This window comes from Zea mays, chromosome 7 (assembly GCF_902167145.1).
Source record: "Zea mays cultivar B73 chromosome 7, Zm-B73-REFERENCE-NAM-5.0, whole genome shotgun sequence".
NCBI lineage: Eukaryota > Viridiplantae > Streptophyta > Magnoliopsida > Poales > Poaceae > Zea > Zea mays.
In genome coordinates, this window is record NC_050102.1 from 59558515 (window position 1) to 59578364 (window position 19850).

Sequence of the window (19850 nt, forward strand, 5' to 3'; positions counted from 1 at the left end):
GATGATATCATATTTGGGTCTACTAACGAATCTACATGTGAAGAGTTTAGTAGGATCATGACACAAAAGTTCGAGATGTCTATGATGGGGGAGTTGAAGTACTTTCTAGGATTTCAAGTGAAGCAACTCCAAGAGGGCACCTTCATTAGCCAAACGAAGTACACTCAAGACATTTTAAGCAAATTTGGGATGAAGGATGCCAAGCCCATCAAGACACCCATGGGAACTAATGGGCATCTCGACCTCGACACGGGAGGTAAGTCCGTGGATCAAAAGGTATACTGGTCGATGATAGGTTCTTTACTCTATTTATGTGCATCTCGACCGGATATTATGCTTTCCGTATGCATGTGTGCAAGATTCCAAGCCGACCCTAAGGAAGCTCACCTTACGGCCGTGAAACGAATCTTGAGATATTTGGCTTATACTCCTAAGTTTGGGCTTTGGTATCCTAGGGGATCCACTTTTGATTTGATTGGTTATTCGGATGCCGATTGGGCGGGGTGCAAAATCAATAGAAAGAGCACATTGGGGACTTGCCAGTTCTTGGGAAGATCCTTGGTGTCTTGGGCTTCAAAGAAGCAAAATTCGGTTGCTCTTTCCACCGCCGAAGCCGAGTATATTGCCGCAGGCCATTGTTGCGCGCAATTGCTTTGGATGAGGCAAACCCTGCGGGACTACGGTTACAAATTAACCAAAGTCCCTTTGCTATGTGATAATGAGAGTGCAATCAAAATGGCCGACAATCCCGTCGAGCATAGCCGCACTAAGCACATAGCCATTCGGTATCACTTTTTAAGGGATCACCAACAAAAGGGAGATATCGAGATTTCTTACATTAATACTAAAGATCAATTAGCCGATATCTTTACCAAGCCTCTTGATGAACAATCTTTTACCAAACTTAGGCATGAGCTCAATATTCTTGATTCCCGCAATTTCTTTTGCTAGATTGCACACATAGCTCATTTATATACCTTTGATCATATCTCTTTCATATGCTATGACTAATGTGTTTTCAAGTCTATTTCAAACCAAGTCATAGGTATATTGAAAGGGAATTGGAGTCTTCGGCAAAGACACAGGCTTCCACTACGTAACTCATACTTCGCCGTCACTCCAAGCAACTCTCCATTCTTGGGGGAGAAGAGCATGAGCATCAAAGAAAAGGTCTTTGTCTTTGGGGGAGAAAGTAAGAGCCCAAGGCAAAAGGACCGGACTTCGTCTTTGGTATAATCTTAACTCATTCATTTATGACCAAAGGGGAAGATAGCCCTTCTAGGGCTCTAATGATTCCGTTTTTGGCGGTTCATGCCAAAGGGGGAGAAAGAAAGAGCCCAAAGCAAAAGGACCGCACCACCACCAAATTCAAAAACTTAGTGTTGAATATTATCAATTGGTTTTCCCTTTATGTTCAAAAGGGGGAGAAAGTAGTATTTCAAAAATGATATATCAAAACTCTCTTGAACACTAAGAGGAGGATCCTATTTAGGGGGAGTTTTGTTTAAGTCAAAGGAAAAGCATTTGAAACAGGGGGAGAAAATTTCAAATCTTGAAAATGCTTTGCAAAATTTTATTCATTTACCTTTGACTATTTGCAAAAGAACTTTGAAAAGTATTTACAAAATAGTTTGCAAAAACAAAACATGCGGTGCAAGCGTGGTCCAAAATGTTAAATAAGAAAGAAACATTCCATGCATATCTCGTAAGTAGTTATATTGGCTCAATTCCAAGCAACCTTTACACTTACATTATGCAAACTAGTTCAATTATGCACTTCTATATTTGCTTTGGTTTGTGTTGGCATCAATCACCAAAAAGGGGGAGATTGAAAGGGAATTAGGCTTACACCTAGTTCCTAAATAATTTTGGTGGTTGAATTGCCCAACACAAATAATTGGACTAACTAGTTTGCCCAAGTGTATAGATTATACAGGTGTAAAAGGTTCACACTCAGCCAATAAAAAGACCAAGTTTTGGATTCAACAAAGGAGCAAAGTGGGAACCGAAGGCCCTCTGGTCTGAGAGCACCGGACTGTCCGGTGTACACCGGACAATGTCCGGTGCGCCAAGGAAGAGCGGCCTCAGGAACTCGCCAGCTTCGGGAAACTCCAACGGCTAGTCCACTATAATTCACCGGACTGTCCGGTGTGCACCGGACTGTCCGGTGCAACTCCGGAGCAACGGCTATCTCCGCGCCAACGGCTACCTGCGGCGCATTAAATGCGCGCGCAGCGCGCGCAGAAGTCAGGCGCGCCCATACTGGCACACCGGACAAGGAACAGTGCATGTTCGGTGTGCACCGGACACCCAGGCGGACCCACAAGTCAGAAGCTCCAACGGTCAGAATTCAACGGCAGTGATGACGTGGCAGGGGGCACCGGACTGTCCGGTGTGCACCGGACTGTCCGGTGCGCCATCGAGCAGACAGCCTCCCAACGGCCACTTTTGGTGGTTGGGGCTATAAATACCCCAACCACCCCACCTTTCATTGCATCCAAGTTTTCCACTTCAAAACTACTACAAGAGCTCTAGCATTCAATTCTAGACACACCAAAGAGATCAAATCCTCTCCAAACTCCACACAACGCCATAGTGATTAGGAGAGTGATTTGCTTGTGTTCTTTCGAGCTCTTGCGCTTGGATTGCTTTCTTCCTTCTTGATCCTTTCTTTGCAATCAAACTCACTTGTAATTGAGGCAAGAGACACCAATCTTGTGGTGGTCCTTGCGGGAACTTTGTGTTCCAAGTGATTGAGAAGAGAAAGCTCACTCGATCCGTGGATCGTTTGAGAGAGGGAAGGGTTGAAAGAGACCCGGCCTTTGTGGCCTCCTCAACGGGGAGTAGGTTTGCAAGAACCGAACCTCGGTAAAACAAATCTCCGTGTCTCACTTGCTTATTCGCTTGGGATTTGTTTTGCGCCCTCTCTCACGGACTCGTTTCTTCATTACTAACGCTAACCCGGCTTGTAGTTGTGTTTATATTTGTAAATTTCAGTTTCGCCCTATTCACCCCCCCTCTAGGCGACTTTCACTTTTGATCTACAGCGTTACCTCTTGTGTCTAGGTCGAGATGCCTGCTTGTTCCCATAGGAGTCTTGATGGGCTTGGCATCATTCATTCCAAACTTCTTGAGTATGTCTTGAGTGTACTTTGTTTTACTAATTAAGGTATATTCCTAGAGCTGCTTGATTTGAAATCCCAAGAAGTACTTCAACTCCCCCATCATGGACATCTCAAATTTCTGAATCATGATCCTACTAAACTCTTCACAAGATTACTTGTTAGTAGACCCAAAGATAATGTCATCAACATAGATTTGGCAAATAAACAAGTCTTGGTCAATTTTTTTAGTAAAGAGTGTAGGATCATCTTTTTCGACTTTAAAACCATTAGCAATAAGAATGTCTCTTAGGCATTCATACCATGCTCTTGGGGCTTGCTTAAGCCCATAAGCGCCTTTGAGAGATTATAAACATGTGAACGATACACACAGTCTTAAAAGGAGGGAGGGGAGGGAGCTTAGTTGTCCAATTTATAGAGAGAGGGGGAGAGGAGAGGGCACCAGGAGAGGGAGAGGCAGCCGGTGGCTTCAAAGACATTCATGGCGGTCGTTTCTCCAATAATGGAGAGGGGAAGTGGGGGGAGAGGAAAAGAGGGAGACCGACGGTTTTGGGTCCAGGGAAGGTGAGGAGGCGCTAGGCAGCTCGGCCGGGGCTCGGTGTGGCTTGGCCGGGGTTGCGCGCGGGTGCACGCGGACGGTCCGCCAGGTGCAGACGCAGCGGCTAGAGGTATGGGAAGGGGTATGCGGGTGGGGCCCGCGTGGCGGTGAGAGAGAGAGGGGGGCAGTTGGGCCGGTTCAACTGCCCTAATGGGTCGGTTCAACCGGTCCAGCTAGGGTTTGGCCTTTTTTCCTTTTATCCCTATTTCCCAAAAATATAAATAATATATTTTTAAATGTTTCTGAAAATTCCTAATAATTATACCCAAAAATATTACTATTAAAGAATTTATTTTTGGACCAAAGTTCTCATATTAAATTAATTGGTTCTCGTATAAAAGAAATTTTATAAATACAAACATCAATCAAATATGAGCAAACAAAAATTATTATAAAGGTAAATAAGATCAAACACTTGAAAAAAAATCCTTTACTATAATTACCACTAATAATCTAAATGCATTAGTTTAGTTGATGGTTTTGAGGTGTTACATATATTTATTATAAGTGTTGGGGGCCTTCGGCTTCCGAAGGTCCTCAAAAACATGATTTAACAATGTTTCTGGAGTAAAGTACATTAACAGGTATCTTCGGACTTGGATCAGAGCCACAGTATGAAGAAGCACAAGGAACACGAAGGTTGGCGCAGAGCCGAAGTTGTGTGTAGAAGAGCTTCGGGAGAACGGCGGAAAAGGAAACCGACTTAAAGATGAAAAACCAGATTAGACCTCGAAGAATTATCATAAAGTTATTGATAAACGTAAAGGGCATTAATGTAATTTTGCATGGGCTGCGACCCGTGCCTATAAATAGGTGAACAGTATCCTCGTACTGTTCACACTGATTTGGCATTGGCTTTTGCGTCACACTTGTACTCTTACCTTCTCACGAGCTGAAGGTACATTTGTAATTTGATATCATTTCTATTTTTCTATCATAATAAAATAGAAATGAGTTGTCAATAATACATAACCGTTTATGTTATCTTATATTTTTCATATGATTCCTTCTTCATTATTATATTTTATGCTGATGAAGGTATGTCCTTCATAACCTTCGTCCGAAAATCATTATATCCTTAGGGAAATAATGCTTCGAAGGACGAAGGATATTAACATTTAACATTTTGTGTTGCCTTGTTCTTAATTCATAGCATTTGAGAACAAGTCCCCAACAATAAGCATCTAAAATTATTTGTTAATACAAAATTTAAAAACTAAAAGATGTGTCTACATACACGTCTTCATCAAACTAAATATTTTATACATATCTAAGAGTTTTCAAAACACACTCCTAATCTTGATTTTTTGACAAGATTAAAAGAAATACTCTTGACAACTCCCTAAACCCCAGTCTTTTTATACATGAGAAAATAATAGAATCCGTGTACGTTGATCCTCTGATCTAGAGGTGTAAGGACATGGAAGCAAAAGGAATATAGCAGAGTTCTCAAAGCAAATGTACTAGAGAGATAAAAATAAAAAGTGGTTGAGTGATTTATAAATAGTTCGAATGCAAAATTGTCTTCTATATTTGAGAGTGAGATTGAGAAACCTATTGAAGCAATCCAACAAATAATTGTGATCCCAACAATTTTTAGCCACTTAAAAAACACATTGATTTACTGATTATTATTTTGAAAAATATTGAAGACGCTCTAACTTTTTTATCCTTTTGTTCCTTTATTTCCCTTATTTTGATGTGACGATGTAAACTGGTTCAGGTTATGTTTACTCTAACGTGAACTCATTAGGGTATGTTCAGTTTAGCTTTATAAACTAGATTCGTTGTCAAAAATCTGAAATCTCAACCATACAGGTATAACAATAGAATGTGTTCCTAAAGATCTATAGAATCTTCTAGTTCAATTAAGAATCAACTCCTACCTCAGATTCTTCATATTTCTAACATCCATGTTTCCAAACTATCATGCTTTTATAGGATCTATAGTTGCATGTTGCTTCTGCCAAACATATTTTAGCTTTCCTACAACCGTTAGTTCATAGAAGCATTCTCACAACTGACAGATACAATCAGATTTTTAGGATTCTACAACTGAACTAAACAAACCATTAGAGCCAATATTTCATGGTATACATCTAAATTGTGCTACCTACCTCTACATTCTTGTATCTCTTGCATTGAGTTAAACATATCAAGTAGTCATATATGTCGGTGTTCTCGATATGAATTAAGTTTTTCGACTATTATCCATGGGTTCCGTCCTTAGTTGTTTTGTTTTTTATTTTCCGACATAATTGTTTTTGTTTTTTTTTATCAACAATGTTTCTGTTTTACCCATTTGAGTGAATTAGCAAGCAAAAAGCTTTTTGCTTGCTTGCATGGGTGGTTGAATACCGCTCGCTAGCGCGGACAAGGGTTACACTCGCTCAGGAACCAAACTTTGTCCATCAATTTCAATGCAGCTTATTAAATTATACTATTCATACATAATTTGTCATATTTTTCTACCACCTATAATATATAATCGAGAGGTTGTCGACCAGGCTCTTGTATACTCCCTCCATTCATAAATATATAACACCATTGATTTTTTAAAAAAACTTTGACCACTCGTCTTATTGAAAAAATAATGAGTTATCATTTATTTTTTCTGGTTTATTTTATCACTTAAGGTAGTTTGTGTTTGACTTAAAATTTTATATTTTTTGAATAAATATTTTGAATAAAACGAGTGGTCAAAGTTTTCGAAAAAAGTCAACGGTGCAATATATTTATGAACGGAGGTACTACATTGCTAAACTCTTGAAATGAGTTGAGGACAAGTCATCTGTCACTTAACAATAGCAACCGAGACATCAGGGTGATCTCGACCAGCCCAGACTAGGTTGTTCCACCAAGGACAAAGAGGTGTGTGATTAGCAGAAGATTAGTAATGCTGGTGGTCAATTATTAAAAATAGCACAATACATGTGCATTGATACGGCCATAATTCGATAAAATATTAGTGTACGACATAAAAACGAGCAATACATATATTATTATTGATATTAATACCTCATAAATTATTTATCAACAACAATACAAAACTAAACTAGGGATCTAGGAAGTTAAGGTTAATATACGTCGACAACAGCGACATCAAGGAGTAGAGGGCTCTCGCCTTATATTATCTGGTTAGGCCAGACGCGGAAAAAACACATCTACGCGATTTACGCACAAAACTGGAGCCTCTCCATAAAAAAATTGATTTAAAATTAAAATGGATATATAACCACATTCCAGATATAAACTGCAGATACTACACTTTATCTTAGCCAAAAGGCTGAGAAAAAAATAATTTTAAATGAAAGTAGATCATTTCCATAAAAAATAAAAATTAAAATTAAAAGTGGACATATGACCCATATTTATGATAATAAACTGCAAATATTGTACTTTATCTTTAAAAAAGGTATGAGTTCAAAAGTAGACCTACCCTATTTTTATAGTTCGCTTGATCGTTTGTCCTCCTTCAGCTAGCAAAGTTAGCGAGATAGTACTATATAGCTACGTGCAGCTTTGTGTCGTGTTGAATTTGAATGCAGCTTTGTGTCGTGTTGAATTTGAATGTTTTCTCGTAGCCTATCTGGTAACGGCGAGGAGGAAGCGCGCATATTAGTTATATATGGTTGGTTACGCATGAAATAGGTAGGGCTTATTTTATTTTGTTATTAGGCGGGACATGGAAGAGATAAACAGATCTATGACGTGTGTTTCAAAGGAACAGAGAAAAGGAATGCATGGAAAAAAGAAGATACGCGAAATGAAAGGAAAGCAATCAACGAAAACGTCCGTACCTAGCTGGCTAGCCAGGGTACATCACGGACGCGACGTACTTGCGCCCCTTTTACATTTGCAGCACCGCCTTACCTGCAGGCCGCTATACTGAACGTCATACGGACGATAGTCGATGGATGCTGATGAGTTTGGTTGGCCGGCCAGGCCAGTATTTGTCTTGCTTGCAAAGCGCGCACATATACCAGCTGATTGATTGGGTGCCTCCCGCGCGCAGGCCTCTCGCGCGCCTGGCTCGTCAGCGATCGTTATTAGCGCCATCTCCACACGCGCAGGCTGGTAGTGAAAAAAAAAAGCCTAGCCTACACACCCGCATGCTGGCCAGCGTCCTCGTATCCAAGCAACCAATCAGAATCTCGTGCTTGGTCAAAGCACGCGGGGAGCCAGGTTATCTCTTTGCAGGCAACCAATCATGTAGATACATCACGCAACCATAAAGTTCTCTAATAATAAGACACGGCTAAATAGTTGATGAACTCATGCTCATCTGAATCCGACGCCAACCGCCAATATCTGGACGCAGAGCCTGGGTCCGACGGTGGAGCAGCCAGCAGCGACTTCTGATTGCTCTGCCACAGCAGCTATTCTTCCAACACGGCAACACCACGGTAGGTAGCTGCGTGCGTCTGTCAGTGATAAAGCAAGAATCAGTGTACTCGTGTCAATTTGGGACGACTCCATGCCAGGGAAATCAAATCGCAATGAGAAAAAGGGCCTGCATTACCATTGGGACATTGGGCTGTAATAAGCAAGTAGCAAGGTGGCAATCCCTTTCTTTTTTTTATTTTATCTTCCTAATAAAAAAATACAAGAGAATATGATGGCACCATCGATATTATACTACACTGCGTCATATCATGTGAGCAGTGAGGTAAAAGGTAGGAAAGCAATAAAGCGAGACGCGAGGGAGAGATGCAAAGGCAGGGAAACTCAAGAAAAGCAGCTGGACTCACTGCACGGAGGATGCCAGGATGGATGGAGTAAACTACTGTCAATTAGTATTAAACCTGCTGCAACACCTAGTAAGTAGCATAGCCTAGCCTCCCAACCAACCCAACTGTAATGTACCATGCTCCTACAGTCCTGCCCTCGTTATGGCTTTCTCGTACCTGCCCTGTGATATCCACCGATCCACGTGAGTGCTGGTAGCAACTAGCACTACTGCACTACAACAGCTAGCTGACCGTAGGCATGCTTCCTGCCGCTGCAGCCTGCAGCTAGACGCTGCTTTACCTAATCAGTACCAGTAATCTGGTTTTCGGAAACTGGTAGTTTCATGCGCTAGTTTTTGCCAGATTCTTGTAAAAAATGCAAAGAAAAAACCCCAAAAAACTGTTGACACCGATCACTAAAAACTGCAAGGATCGAAACAACCCCATCAGTTTTAACTCAGAATCTAGATTTTAAAAATAGAGACAGGCACTGGTTTTAAGAATCTGAAACTGATGCCGCCTCATACAGTTATACAAGCTAAGCCCAGCCTCTCATCTTCCTGCACATAAAAAATAGCAAAACCATATCTATGGGAAGCAAGGGTAGAAAAGGGCACGCAACAGCAGGTTCACATACATAAGTATCTGCCCCAGGACTCCACGCCCTCGTGTCAATCGCATCGCTTTCACTTGCTTCTTTTCAAATATAAGCTAAGGAAGCTTCATTGCCATTCCCTGCTGCAGATAGCTAGCACCACTTGCTTCCGCCTGATCTGCAGTCTTCCAGATTGCTTGGATCAGCCAGTATAGAGGGAACAGGCGAATAGCAGAGAAGCCACCATGTCATCAGAGGAAGTGGCAAAGATGGAGGCGGAAATGGCACAAATGAGGCGCTGCAGTAGCCCAGGCCAAGGTGGTGTGCCTGTGACGGTGGTGTACTACCTGTGCCGCAGCGGACGGCACCTGGAGCACCCACACATGTTGGAGATGCACCTCGCCTCTCCAAATCAAGCCCTCTACCTCAGAGATGTGATCTGTCGCCTAGACGAACTGCGAGGGAAGGGCATGGCCACCATGTATTCCTGGTCCTGCAAAAGGTAACTTAACCATCCAGATCATTTGCTTCCTTACTTCTGGCAACTGACATATGCAATACAATTCAGGAGGTACAAGACCAGATTCGTGTGGCATGATGTGATGGAGGATGATATGCTGCTCCCCGCCCAGGAAAGCGAGTATGTTCTCAAGGGATCCCTCTTGCCCCTCCGCCACTCAACACCACCTATAGTTGGAGCTGCACCACCAACAAAAGGTATGTTATATATATATATATATATATATATATATATATATATATATATATATATATATATATATATATATATATATATATATAATGTTCTGCATTGTGGCCAATTGCCACCTCTCAATCGCATGTATGGCCAAGCTGTTTTTCTTGACCAACTAATTATTGGATTTACTTGCTTATTACATGTCTCCATATTGTAAACTCTTGCTTCAGATCATGACCAGCTGAATATTGATACAACCATTATTCCAAAGGCCCCATGTGTCAAGGCAAATCCACATGAAGAGTCACCAACTCATTCGCAAAAAGGCTGGACTACTAATTCATCATCATCTCCTCCAATGGTTGAGGATGAAGAACCACCACCTGTAGCTCTGCACCAAGGGTCACAGCCAGCACTATCATCAATATCACCATCATCTTGTTGCACCACTGGGGATGGAGATGATGAGACAGCATCACCACATCCAAGCTGTTCAGGCAGACCCTCCTCCCCTAATAAGTCAACAACAAAAGGATCCTCAGGTGGCACACTCTATCCCACTCCATCTAGCCTTGCGCTTCACAGCAAGCAGATGATGCCAGGGTGCTGCTATGTCATCGCAGCAGCACAAGACTTGGCGACACAGACCCAAGGAATATCAACAGGGAAAGAGATTCACAAGGACACTAGTTGCAGTACTGATAGCACACCGGCCAAGGCAACCATACCTACCAACAACAAGCAGCGGGACAATGCAGGATATTTCTATAGCAGAAGTGGTAGGAGTGGGACTTTGGAGTCCTTGATAAGGGCTGAGGCTCATGGCAGAAGGGTCGCCACTGCTAAGAGGACCCAAGAAGAGGACGACGACAAAGAAGCAGTGCAGTCATTTGCCACAAAGCTGAACCCTGCCAACCTGCTGATGAGACTTGTGGCTTGTGGGTCGACCATGTCAGCAAGGCAGCATCTCCCTGCCTGCAGTCTCATGCGAACAGCACACAAGCCCCGGTATTTGACCCAACATGTTGAGTTCCTGCCTTCATCTCCAGTCTTGTCTCCCCTTGGCACGCTCATCATGCGTCCTAGAAGTGCTGATGAAGCCAGAGGAGCTTCAGACTCAGGGGACTGCAACCATTGCAGAGGGAAACTGCTTCAAACTACAGAGAATAGGTGTGAGTCAGGAAAAGTGATGTCCACCATTGTTAGGCCCTCCTCACATTGTGACCATAACAGGTAAGTTTCCTACTTCCATTTTCTTGTTCTGCATATCTGTCCTTTACTATGAACAACTAACTCAATCTTATGCAAGTGAGAAATTTATGCCCATATTCCTCTACTTCAATAGCTGATAATGTTATAAACGAACAAATTCCCTCATGCCCATCACTATCTCAATGGATGTCTCCTTCAACATAATATCTGTGACTCTGTGTACCAAATTAGCTTTTTGCCTACAGTTCATCTGCATAAATTGTAACCATAGAAGGAATATTTTGCAGTGTTTCTGAGAAAGAAGTCCCCATAGCAAATTTGGATAATTTGGAGGACGGAAGTAAACTTATCTCACAAAAAATCAGAATGGCACCATGTCAGCAACACACAAGTGGGACATTTGTAACCACAGATGTAGGTGGCGAACAAAAATCCAATACATTGTCAAGAAGTACGAGCAAAAAGATGATCAATCCATCATCACGACCTTCAAGAGTATCATTCCACGACGAAAGGGAGAAAGTGATCAAGATTGAAGAAAGGTGAGTATACACTCTCATGGTTTGCAGTTTGTTCTGGAAACCAATATACTTTTTTCTCTGTTTTCCTTTAGTGTGAGGAGTCAACCATATTTTAATCATCGCAGGCTTGCGTCTAGAGCTCGTGTCATAATCCAGTGTGCACCATTAATCACAGAAACTTATATCAGTGCCAAATCAGTGTAACAGAGGCAGTATCCTCATGTCTTTCCCCTCTATTTTTTTCCTTATTTATAGTTCAGCAGTTGTTAGAACTTAGAGGTGTGCAATTGTATTGGATTTCTGGTCAAGGTAATAATCAGATGTCAATTTATGTGCCTTTAGAGGAATTACCAGTGTCGTCAATGCCTATTGTCATGAAAATACTGCGTCCTGAAATCAGGAAAATTGTTTACACTAGCACTGACACTGCAGCAGTAATTGCAGTGTTTCAGTTTTCTCTTCATTCTCCTGCTCTTGTTAGCCTTTCCTCTTCCAATAATACCTTAAAGCAAAAGAGTCACAAGCTATCATTATTGTCAGCGCCTGTGCAGAACAGCCTGACATAAACGTCCATTACTGAGGAACTTCATGCCTGAATATTATTACTACACTCTACTTTTTTGCCAGAAACAGGATTGAGTATCTTGCCAACACCAATAAAGCTGTGTGGGGCAGAAAATTTCCTCCCAAGGTTGTACTGTACAGAAGCATAAATTTGCACACAATTTGGTTGCACTGCTGTTACATTTGAGTCATGGCTACTATTGTACAGGCTACAGTCCATTGATATTACAAATTACTAGTAGCAGTTTGCATGTACTGCGATTCCTCCATCATCCTCTGGTACTTGTACATGCAAGTGCTTCCAATCTCCAGTTGTGCTTACTTGTTTATACATGCTCCATTGTTCCTATTTGTATCCAGGTCTACTATGTACGGCTTGCTGACCAGTAGTAAATATCTTTCCATCTTGTTTTTAATTCCTCCATCTCAACATTTACTAATGGCCTTTCATCAAGTGACTGATTTTTTTACTCATCATTCTTGAACAAATTGAGTGCATGGTCACACAAAATCAACTGGCATGTTTCTTATATACCGAACTCGTACATTAATGTATTAGATAGTGTTATGACTGTCAAGCTGCTGTCATGGGGTGGCAGCCCAGAGCATGGAGGCCATAGAGATAGGCGCAAGGTTAGGATTAGTGGATAAAGATTAGATTAGATAAGATTGAGTTAGTTACATGAGATTTGATTAGATAAGATTGAGTTAATTACTTGAGATTAGAATAGATAAGATTGAGTTAGTTACTTGGATTAGATTGGATAAGATTGAGTTAGGTACTTTGCGGCCAAGTCTTCCTATCTATATATAAGGATGGGTTGTACGTCCTTAAGGGGGGATGAATCAATGAATAAGAATTAATCCCATATCTCTCCAGTGGTCTAGTCCTCCCCCCCAAGCCGACTCCGCCCAGCTATCTTCCCGGCATTGTTTATCCCCCTATTTCATAGGATCCATAACATCTGGTATCATGAGTCAGGGATCCTTTTCCATAACTTCTGCTGCAGACAATGTACACACCTGGCATGAGGAGCTCACTCGTGCCTAGGCAGATCTAGAGCAGGTCCGATCTGCTATCCTCCAGCTCTGTGATCTACTTGCGGAAAATGTGGAGTATGCCCGTCGATCAACGGCGGCAACGCGATTGCAGGCGGCTGCAAGTGGCTTCCTGGCGTGGAGTCCAGTATGGCAAGTTGCGGCAACGGCGCAGCTGCGGGCAGCAGCTTGCCGTCCTCAGGTAGCACACGGCTTCCTGGCACAGCGTCAAGCACGGCATGCAGCAGCACGGTTGCAGGAAGTGGCTTGACGTCTTCAGGTTGCGGCAAGTGGCTTCCTGGCACGGCATCAAGCACGGCAAGTGGCAGCAGTGGCACGACTGCAAGCTGCGGTCTGTCGTTCCCTAGCACATCGACTTACATCGCTAGTAGGGTTGGCTGATCCTCCACTCCAGTTCACCGTCCTGATCAATAGCCATGTTGATAGCAAGAACACGTCTAGTTGGGTGGCGCTATCTCCACTGGAACTCGCGACAACTCAGGCTGTAGAACTGGTGAGCTGCAACGTCTTGGCCTTTGCAGCCCGGACGAGGTTGTTCCTATGGGATCCAGGGCCACCAACCTTGGCATATGTTAGGTTCTTTATTTAATGCAATTAAAGTCGAGATGTAAAAGGTTTCTAGTAGGGTTGCACTTTCACGTGCAGATCAAGTTAGAAAGTAAGGGTGTTGTCATGCACTCCATTACAGCTCGAGGACAAGTTGTCTTCGAAGGGTGGGGGATGTCATGGGGCGGCAGCCCAGAGCACGGAGGCCATAGAGATAGGCTCAGGGTTCGGATTAGTGGATAAATATTAGATTAGATAAGATTGAGTTAGTTACTTGAGATTAGATTAGATAAGATTGAGTTAGTTACTTGGATTAGATTGGATAAGATTGAGTTAGTTACTTTGGGGCCAAGTCTTCCTATCTATATAAGGATGGGTTGTACCTCCTTAAGGGTGCGTTTGGTTGGAGAGTCAAATAGAATAGAGTGTCTCCATTCTATTATTTGAGAATGGAGCCATTCTATTCTGCGTTTGGCAAGAATATAGTCGTTCCATTTTTTGTTTGGTTGAAGAGTAGAATAGAGCGGAGCCGTTCCATTCTTTGTTTGGTTCGAGAGCCGTATAGGTGTAGAGGGGAGGAGAGGAGGGAGAGCGCTCACGTCCGGAGAGCACTCGCATCCGGTCGTTTTTATGGAGCGGGAGTGTTCCAACTACTTATAGTAAATTTCTATATGGAGATCATGAGCCGATCCACTCTTATTTTGTTGGAAACCAAACATCCAGAAAATTGGAATGGAGCCATTCTATTCTTCTCCACTCCTCAACCAAGCGCACCCTAAGGGGGGATGAATCAATGAATAAGAATTAGTCCCAGATCTCTCCAATAGTCTAGTCCCCCCAAGCCGACTCCGCTCGACTATCTTCCCGGTGTTGTTTATCCCCCTAAGAACTAGGATCCATAACATCCGGTATCATGAGTCAGGGGTCCTTTCCCATAACTTCTGATGCGGACGATGTACACACCTGGCATGAGGAGCTCACTCATACCTAGGAAGATCTAGAGCAGGTCCGATCTACTATCCTCCAGCTTCGTGATCTACTCACGGCAAATGTGGAGTCTGACCGTCGATCAGCGACGGCAACACGATTGCAGGCGGCTGCAAGTGGCTTCCTGGCGCGGCGTCCAGTACGGCAAGTTGCGGCAATGGCGCGGCTGCAGGCAGCAACTTGCCGTCCTCAGGGTGCGGCATGCGGCTTCCTAGCACAGCGTCAAGCATGGCAAGCGACAGCGTGGTTGTAGGCAGCGACTTGACGTCTTCAGGTTGCGGCACATGGCTTCCTGGCGTGGCTGCAGGTTGCGGTCTGTCATTCCCTGGCACATCGACTTACATCGCTAGCAGGGTTGGCTCATCCTCCACTTCAGTTCACTGTCCTGATCCATAGCCATGTTGACAGCAAGAACATGTATGGTTGGGTGGTGATGTCTCCACTGGAACTCGCGACAGCTCAGGATGTGGAACTGGTGAGCTGCCACATCTTGGCCTTTGCACCCTGGACGAGGTTGTTCCCATGGGATCCAGGGGGACCAACCTTAGCATATGTTAGGTTCTTTATTTTATTTGCAATTAAAGTCATGATGTAATAGGCTTCTAGTAGGGTTGCACTTTCACGTGCAGATCAAGTTAGGCAGTAAGGGTGTTGCCATGCACTCCATTATAGCTCGAGGACAAGCTGCCTTCGAAGGGTGGGGGATGTCATGGGGTGGCAGCCAAGAGCACGGAGGCCATAGAGATAGGCTCAGGGTTAGGATTAGTGGATAAGTATTAGATTAAACAAGATTGAGTTAGTTATTTGAGATTAGATTAGATAAGATTGAGTTAGTTACTTGGATAAGATTGAGTTAGTTACTTTGGGGCCAAGTCTTTCTATCTATATAAGGATGGGTTGTACCTCCTTAAGGGGAGATGAACCAATGAATAAGAATTAGTCCCAGATCTCTCCAATAGTCTAGTCCCCCCCCCCCAAGCTGACTCCGCCTGGCTATCTTCCCGGTGTTGTTTATCCCCCTAAAAACTAGGATCCATAACATCTGGTATCATGAGTCAGGGATCCTTTCCCATAACTTCTGCTGCGGACGATGTACACACTTGGCATGAGGAGGTCACTCGTGCCTAGGCAGATCTAGAGCAGGTCCGATCTGCTATCCTCCAACTCTGTGATCTACTGGCGACAAATATGGAGTCTAACCGTCGATCAGCAGTGGCAACGCGATTACAGGCAGCTACAAGTGGCTTCCTGGCGTGGTGTCCAGTATGGAAAGTTGTGTCAACGGCGCGGCTGCGCGTAGCAGCTTGCTGTCCTCAGGCTGTGGCACGCGGCTTCCTGGCGCAACATCAACCACGGCAAGCGGTGGCGCGGTTGTAGGCAGCGACTTGATGTCTTCAGGTTGCAGCACGTGGCTTCCTGGCGCGGCATCAAGCATGGCAAGTGGCAGCAGTGGCGCGGCTGCAGGCTGCGGTCCGTTGTTCCCTGGCACATCGACTTGCATCGCCTAGCAGGGTTGGCTGATCCTCCACTCCAGTTCACCGTCCTAATCCATAGCCATGTTGACAGCAAAAACATGTCTGGTTGGGTGGCGCTGCCTCCACTGGAACTCACGACAGCTCAGGCTGTAGAACTGGTGAGCTATGACATCTTGGCCTTTGCAACCTAGACGAGGTTGTTCCCATGGGATACAGGGGGATCAACCTTGGCATATGTTAGGTTCTTTATTTTATTTGCAATTAAAGTCGAGATGTAAAAGGCTTCTAGTAGGGTTGCACTTTCACGTGCAGATCAAGTTAGGCAGTAAGGGTGTTGCCTATGATGCGTGGATACTTCTCAAAATTCACGTACCGGTGTCAGATACCGTATCAGATACAGATACTCCTCGGATACTTCTGGATACGTATCTGAGGCGTATCGAAAATTCCTGTGAATTTAAATAAATAAAAAAAGACGGATACTTCTAGGACACCTCTTGGACACCTGCGGATACCTTATATCCCTAATTTCCCTGCGCACCGCTTCTCCCCACGGCGCACACGCGCACCTTATTTGCGCGCCGCCAGCCCCGCTTCTCCCCACGGCGCACGCGCACACGCGCACCTTCCTGTGCGCCGCCAGCCCAGCGCTTCCCTGCACTCCATTACAGCTCGAGGACGAGTTGTCTTCGAAGGGTGGGGGATGTCATGGGGCGGCAGCCCAGAGCACGGAGGCCATAAAGATAGGCTTAGGGTTAGGATTAGGATTAGTGGATTAATATTATATTAGATAAGATTGAGTTTGTTACTTGAGATTAGATTAAATAAGGTTGAGTTAGTTACTTGGGATTAGATTAGATAAGATTGAGTTAGTTACTTGGGGGCCAAGTTTTCTATCTATATAAGGATGGGTTGTACCACCTTAAGGGGGATGAATCAATAAAAAAATTAGTCCCAGATCTCTCCAATAGTCTAGTCCCCCCAAACCCATGCCGCCCAGCTATCTTCCCGGTGCTGTTTATCCACTATGAACTAGGATCCATAACAGCTGCACTCCTGAATCCCAATGCTGCAGTTTTCCTTCTTCCATAGTAAACCCTAGCTGGTGCATACAAGATAGATGAGTAGTCCATTGCTCACCAAACAGTATAAAGTGTTTCACTAGGATACCAAACTCTTTGAAGAAGGCTCATCAAAGTCCACAGAAACTCATTTCTGCAACAGTTATTGTATAGTGAGTTTTGTAGAAGCTCAATTTTCAAGCAACACTCTGTCATCGAGCAAAATTATATAAATAAAAAAGGGGTCTGTTATAAGATATTTAGCAGTCTCCAACAGAAAAGCTGGCCTATCAATTGCAAAGTTATGTTTGTAACTCTATATTAAAACAAGCTAGCACATAGTCGCTGGAATATAAATGCTCCACCATAGTTGCATTGCCCATACCTAGGGGTGACAATGGGCTCTAATATTTACACTATAAAATTTAAGGATCGGATCAGATCAGGATTGGGCCCTATTTCTATTCATTTTTGAACTAAAATTTATTTAGGGCCCTAAGAAATTGTGAAGAAACATTTGGATCGCGATCCATTACCACCCCTACCCATACCCTACCTCAGTGGCGGACCTAGAAGATATCAATAGCCTGGACAAAGATTGAAGATAATATTGATACAAACATAATGTCCATTAACATAAACAAGGTTGAAGGTCGCACATAGTTATTAAGGTGGTAAGGCAACATATAAGGCGACTGACCCCCTTTTATCTTTTAGGCGGTAAAGCATAAGGCGAGACGACGCCTTAATAATATAGATAAATATATAAATTAGACCAAATATTATATATATATCACTAATTTAAAGTTAATGCGCAAGTTAGCATAATTGTAAAATTTATTAAGTCCATTTCAGCCTAGTTAGAAGAGAGAGAAAAAAGAAAAAAGCCCAGCAGCCCAACACAACCCAACAGTGAACAGCCTAAACCTAAAACAGCCCCCAGCCGCTCTCCCTGAGTTCCTCCCCCCACGCGCTCTCTCTCCCTCCCCCATGTCGTTGCTCTCCTCTCTTCCGCTCGCGAGCGTCTCTCCCTCTCCCCCGGCACCGCTGCTCTCTTCTCCCTCCCCCATGTTGTCGTTGTGTGGCTCGCCATCACGTGGCCCTGCGCGCCGCCGCCACAAGCGCCCTGCACGCCGCTGTTAGATAATATTAAGAATGTATCTGTAAAGTAAGGAAAGGGTGTTGCGCATGTACTAAAAGATAGGGAAGGATCTGTTCAGTTAGGAAAGGATCTGTTCAGTTATAGATATAATCTGAGGCAATCGAACAGATCTGTTATAGATAGAATCCAATCAACCATAATCTGTTTTGGGAGATTGGTTGTTGCTGGCGCCAGCCCCTTTGTAATCTGATGATGGTATTCCATCTCCTATAAATACATACAGGCGGCCTACTATGGTAGGTAACAAACACTTCCCAACCTAGTGGATTTTACATGGTAATCAGAGCCACCTCCTTCAAACCCTAACCACCACTCAGCCCATAGCAGACGCCAGGAGATCTCATGGCAAGCTCATCCTCCATGGCTATACCTACACCTTTGCTACGGCAAACTATATATGAGAAGCTAACCAAGTCGCAGGTTCTTCCCATCCTTCGTGGCGCACAACTGCAGGGCTACATTGATGGCTCTACCAAGGCGCCTGAAGAGCATATCGACGTCAAGAACGGCGACAAGACAGTGAAGGAAAGCAACTCGGAGTACATCCGGCGGGCTGCCTTGGAGCAGCAAGTCCTCGGCTTCCTCATCACCTCCATGACCAAAGAAGTCATGGGTCAGGTATCATCCTACACCACGCCGCAGGAGGTGTGGAACATGCTGGAACAGACCTATGCATTGCAGTCCCAGTCTCCCGGGCAAGAACAGTCAACACCAGGATTGCATTGGCCATGACTCGAAAAGGTAACTTGTCTATTTCTGAGTATGTTGCAAAAATGAAGGCACTTGCAGATGAGATGGCATCTGCTTGGAAGCCCATTGATGAAGAAGAACTAGTCTCCTACATCCTTGTGGGACTAGATGAAGAATACAACCATGTGGTGTTTGCCCTTGTTGCACAGAAGGATTCTGTCTCATTTGGGGAGGCACACTCGCAACTCCTCAATTTTGAGAGCAGGATGGCTTTGTTGTATGGAGGATCCTAGCCATCGGCTAATGTTGCTGCCCGTCGAGGTCGTGGTGGTTCTGGTCCGTGTGGCCGGGGTCGCAATGGCCGGTTTAATCCTGGTCGCAGCAGCAACAGCAATGCACCAGGAGGGTGCAGATCTGATGGGAACACAATAACCTGTCAGGTTTGTGACAGAACTGGACATTCTGCCCGCAAGTGCTGGTACCGATATGATGAAGACAACTATTCCAACTCAAATTCCAAGAGTGCAGCAGCAGCAATGCACAGCTATGGTGTCGATACAAATAGGTATACCGACACAGCTGCAACGGATCATCTCACGTCTGAGCTGGACAAACTGACCACTCATGAGAAGTACAAGGGGACAGATTAGATTCACACCGCAAATGGTGCAGGTATGAACATCTGCAATGTTGGTAATGCTGTAATTGACACCCCTACTAAACCCTTGTTTCTCAATAATATCTTGCACGTCCCAACAGCACAAAAAAGTCTTGTTTCTGTTCATCGTTTCTCATCTGATAATCATGCTCACTTGAATACTTTTCAAATCA

At 43.9% G+C, this 19850-nt stretch overlaps 1 protein-coding gene, 1 non-coding gene and 1 pseudogene across 3 annotated transcripts; 2 read left to right on the forward strand and 1 right to left on the reverse strand.

Annotated features, from left to right (window-relative positions):
• Positions 1-6853: 6853 nt before the first annotated feature.
• Positions 6854-7019, reverse strand: LOC111589879 (uncharacterized; annotated as a pseudogene).
• A 2099-nt stretch (positions 7020-9118) lies between these two features.
• Positions 9119-15552, forward strand: LOC103632405 (uncharacterized). Of its 2 annotated transcripts, none has more exons than XM_008654235.4 (5): positions 9119-9547; positions 9614-9762; positions 9973-10975; positions 11242-11496; positions 12103-15552. In XM_008654235.4, the coding sequence occupies exons 1-5, from the start codon at positions 9291-9293 to the stop codon at positions 12224-12226; spliced, it is 1788 nt and encodes a 595-aa protein (XP_008652457.1). In that variant the 5' UTR covers positions 9119-9290; the 3' UTR covers positions 12227-15552. The 2 variants fall into 2 exon arrangements, with proteins under 2 accessions (XP_008652457.1, XP_008652458.1); XM_008654236.4 differs by lacking the exon at positions 12103-15552 and adding an exon at positions 11601-11892.
• A 3589-nt stretch (positions 15553-19141) lies between these two features.
• Positions 19142-19280, forward strand: LOC111589827 (small nucleolar RNA Z247). The gene has a single exon (XR_004851664.1). It is a non-coding gene; the product is annotated as a small nucleolar RNA Z247 (small nucleolar RNA).
• Positions 19281-19850: the final 570 nt, after the last annotated feature.

What these genes read in the sequence shown, in the direction of transcription:
- LOC103632405 (XM_008654235.4), top strand. Translation starts at nt 9,291, where the DNA reads ATGTCATCAGAGGAAGTGGCAAAGATGGAGGCGGAAATGGCACAAATG. An exon ending in TATTCCTGGTCCTGCAAAAG is followed by an intron (nt 9,548 to 9,613) that starts GTAACTTAACCA and finishes AATACAATTCAG; the next exon opens with GAGGTACAAGACCAGATTCG. An exon ending in GTGATCAAGATTGAAGAAAG is followed by an intron (nt 11,497 to 12,102) that starts GTGAGTATACAC and finishes CTTTTTTGCCAG; the next exon opens with AAACAGGATTGAGTATCTTG.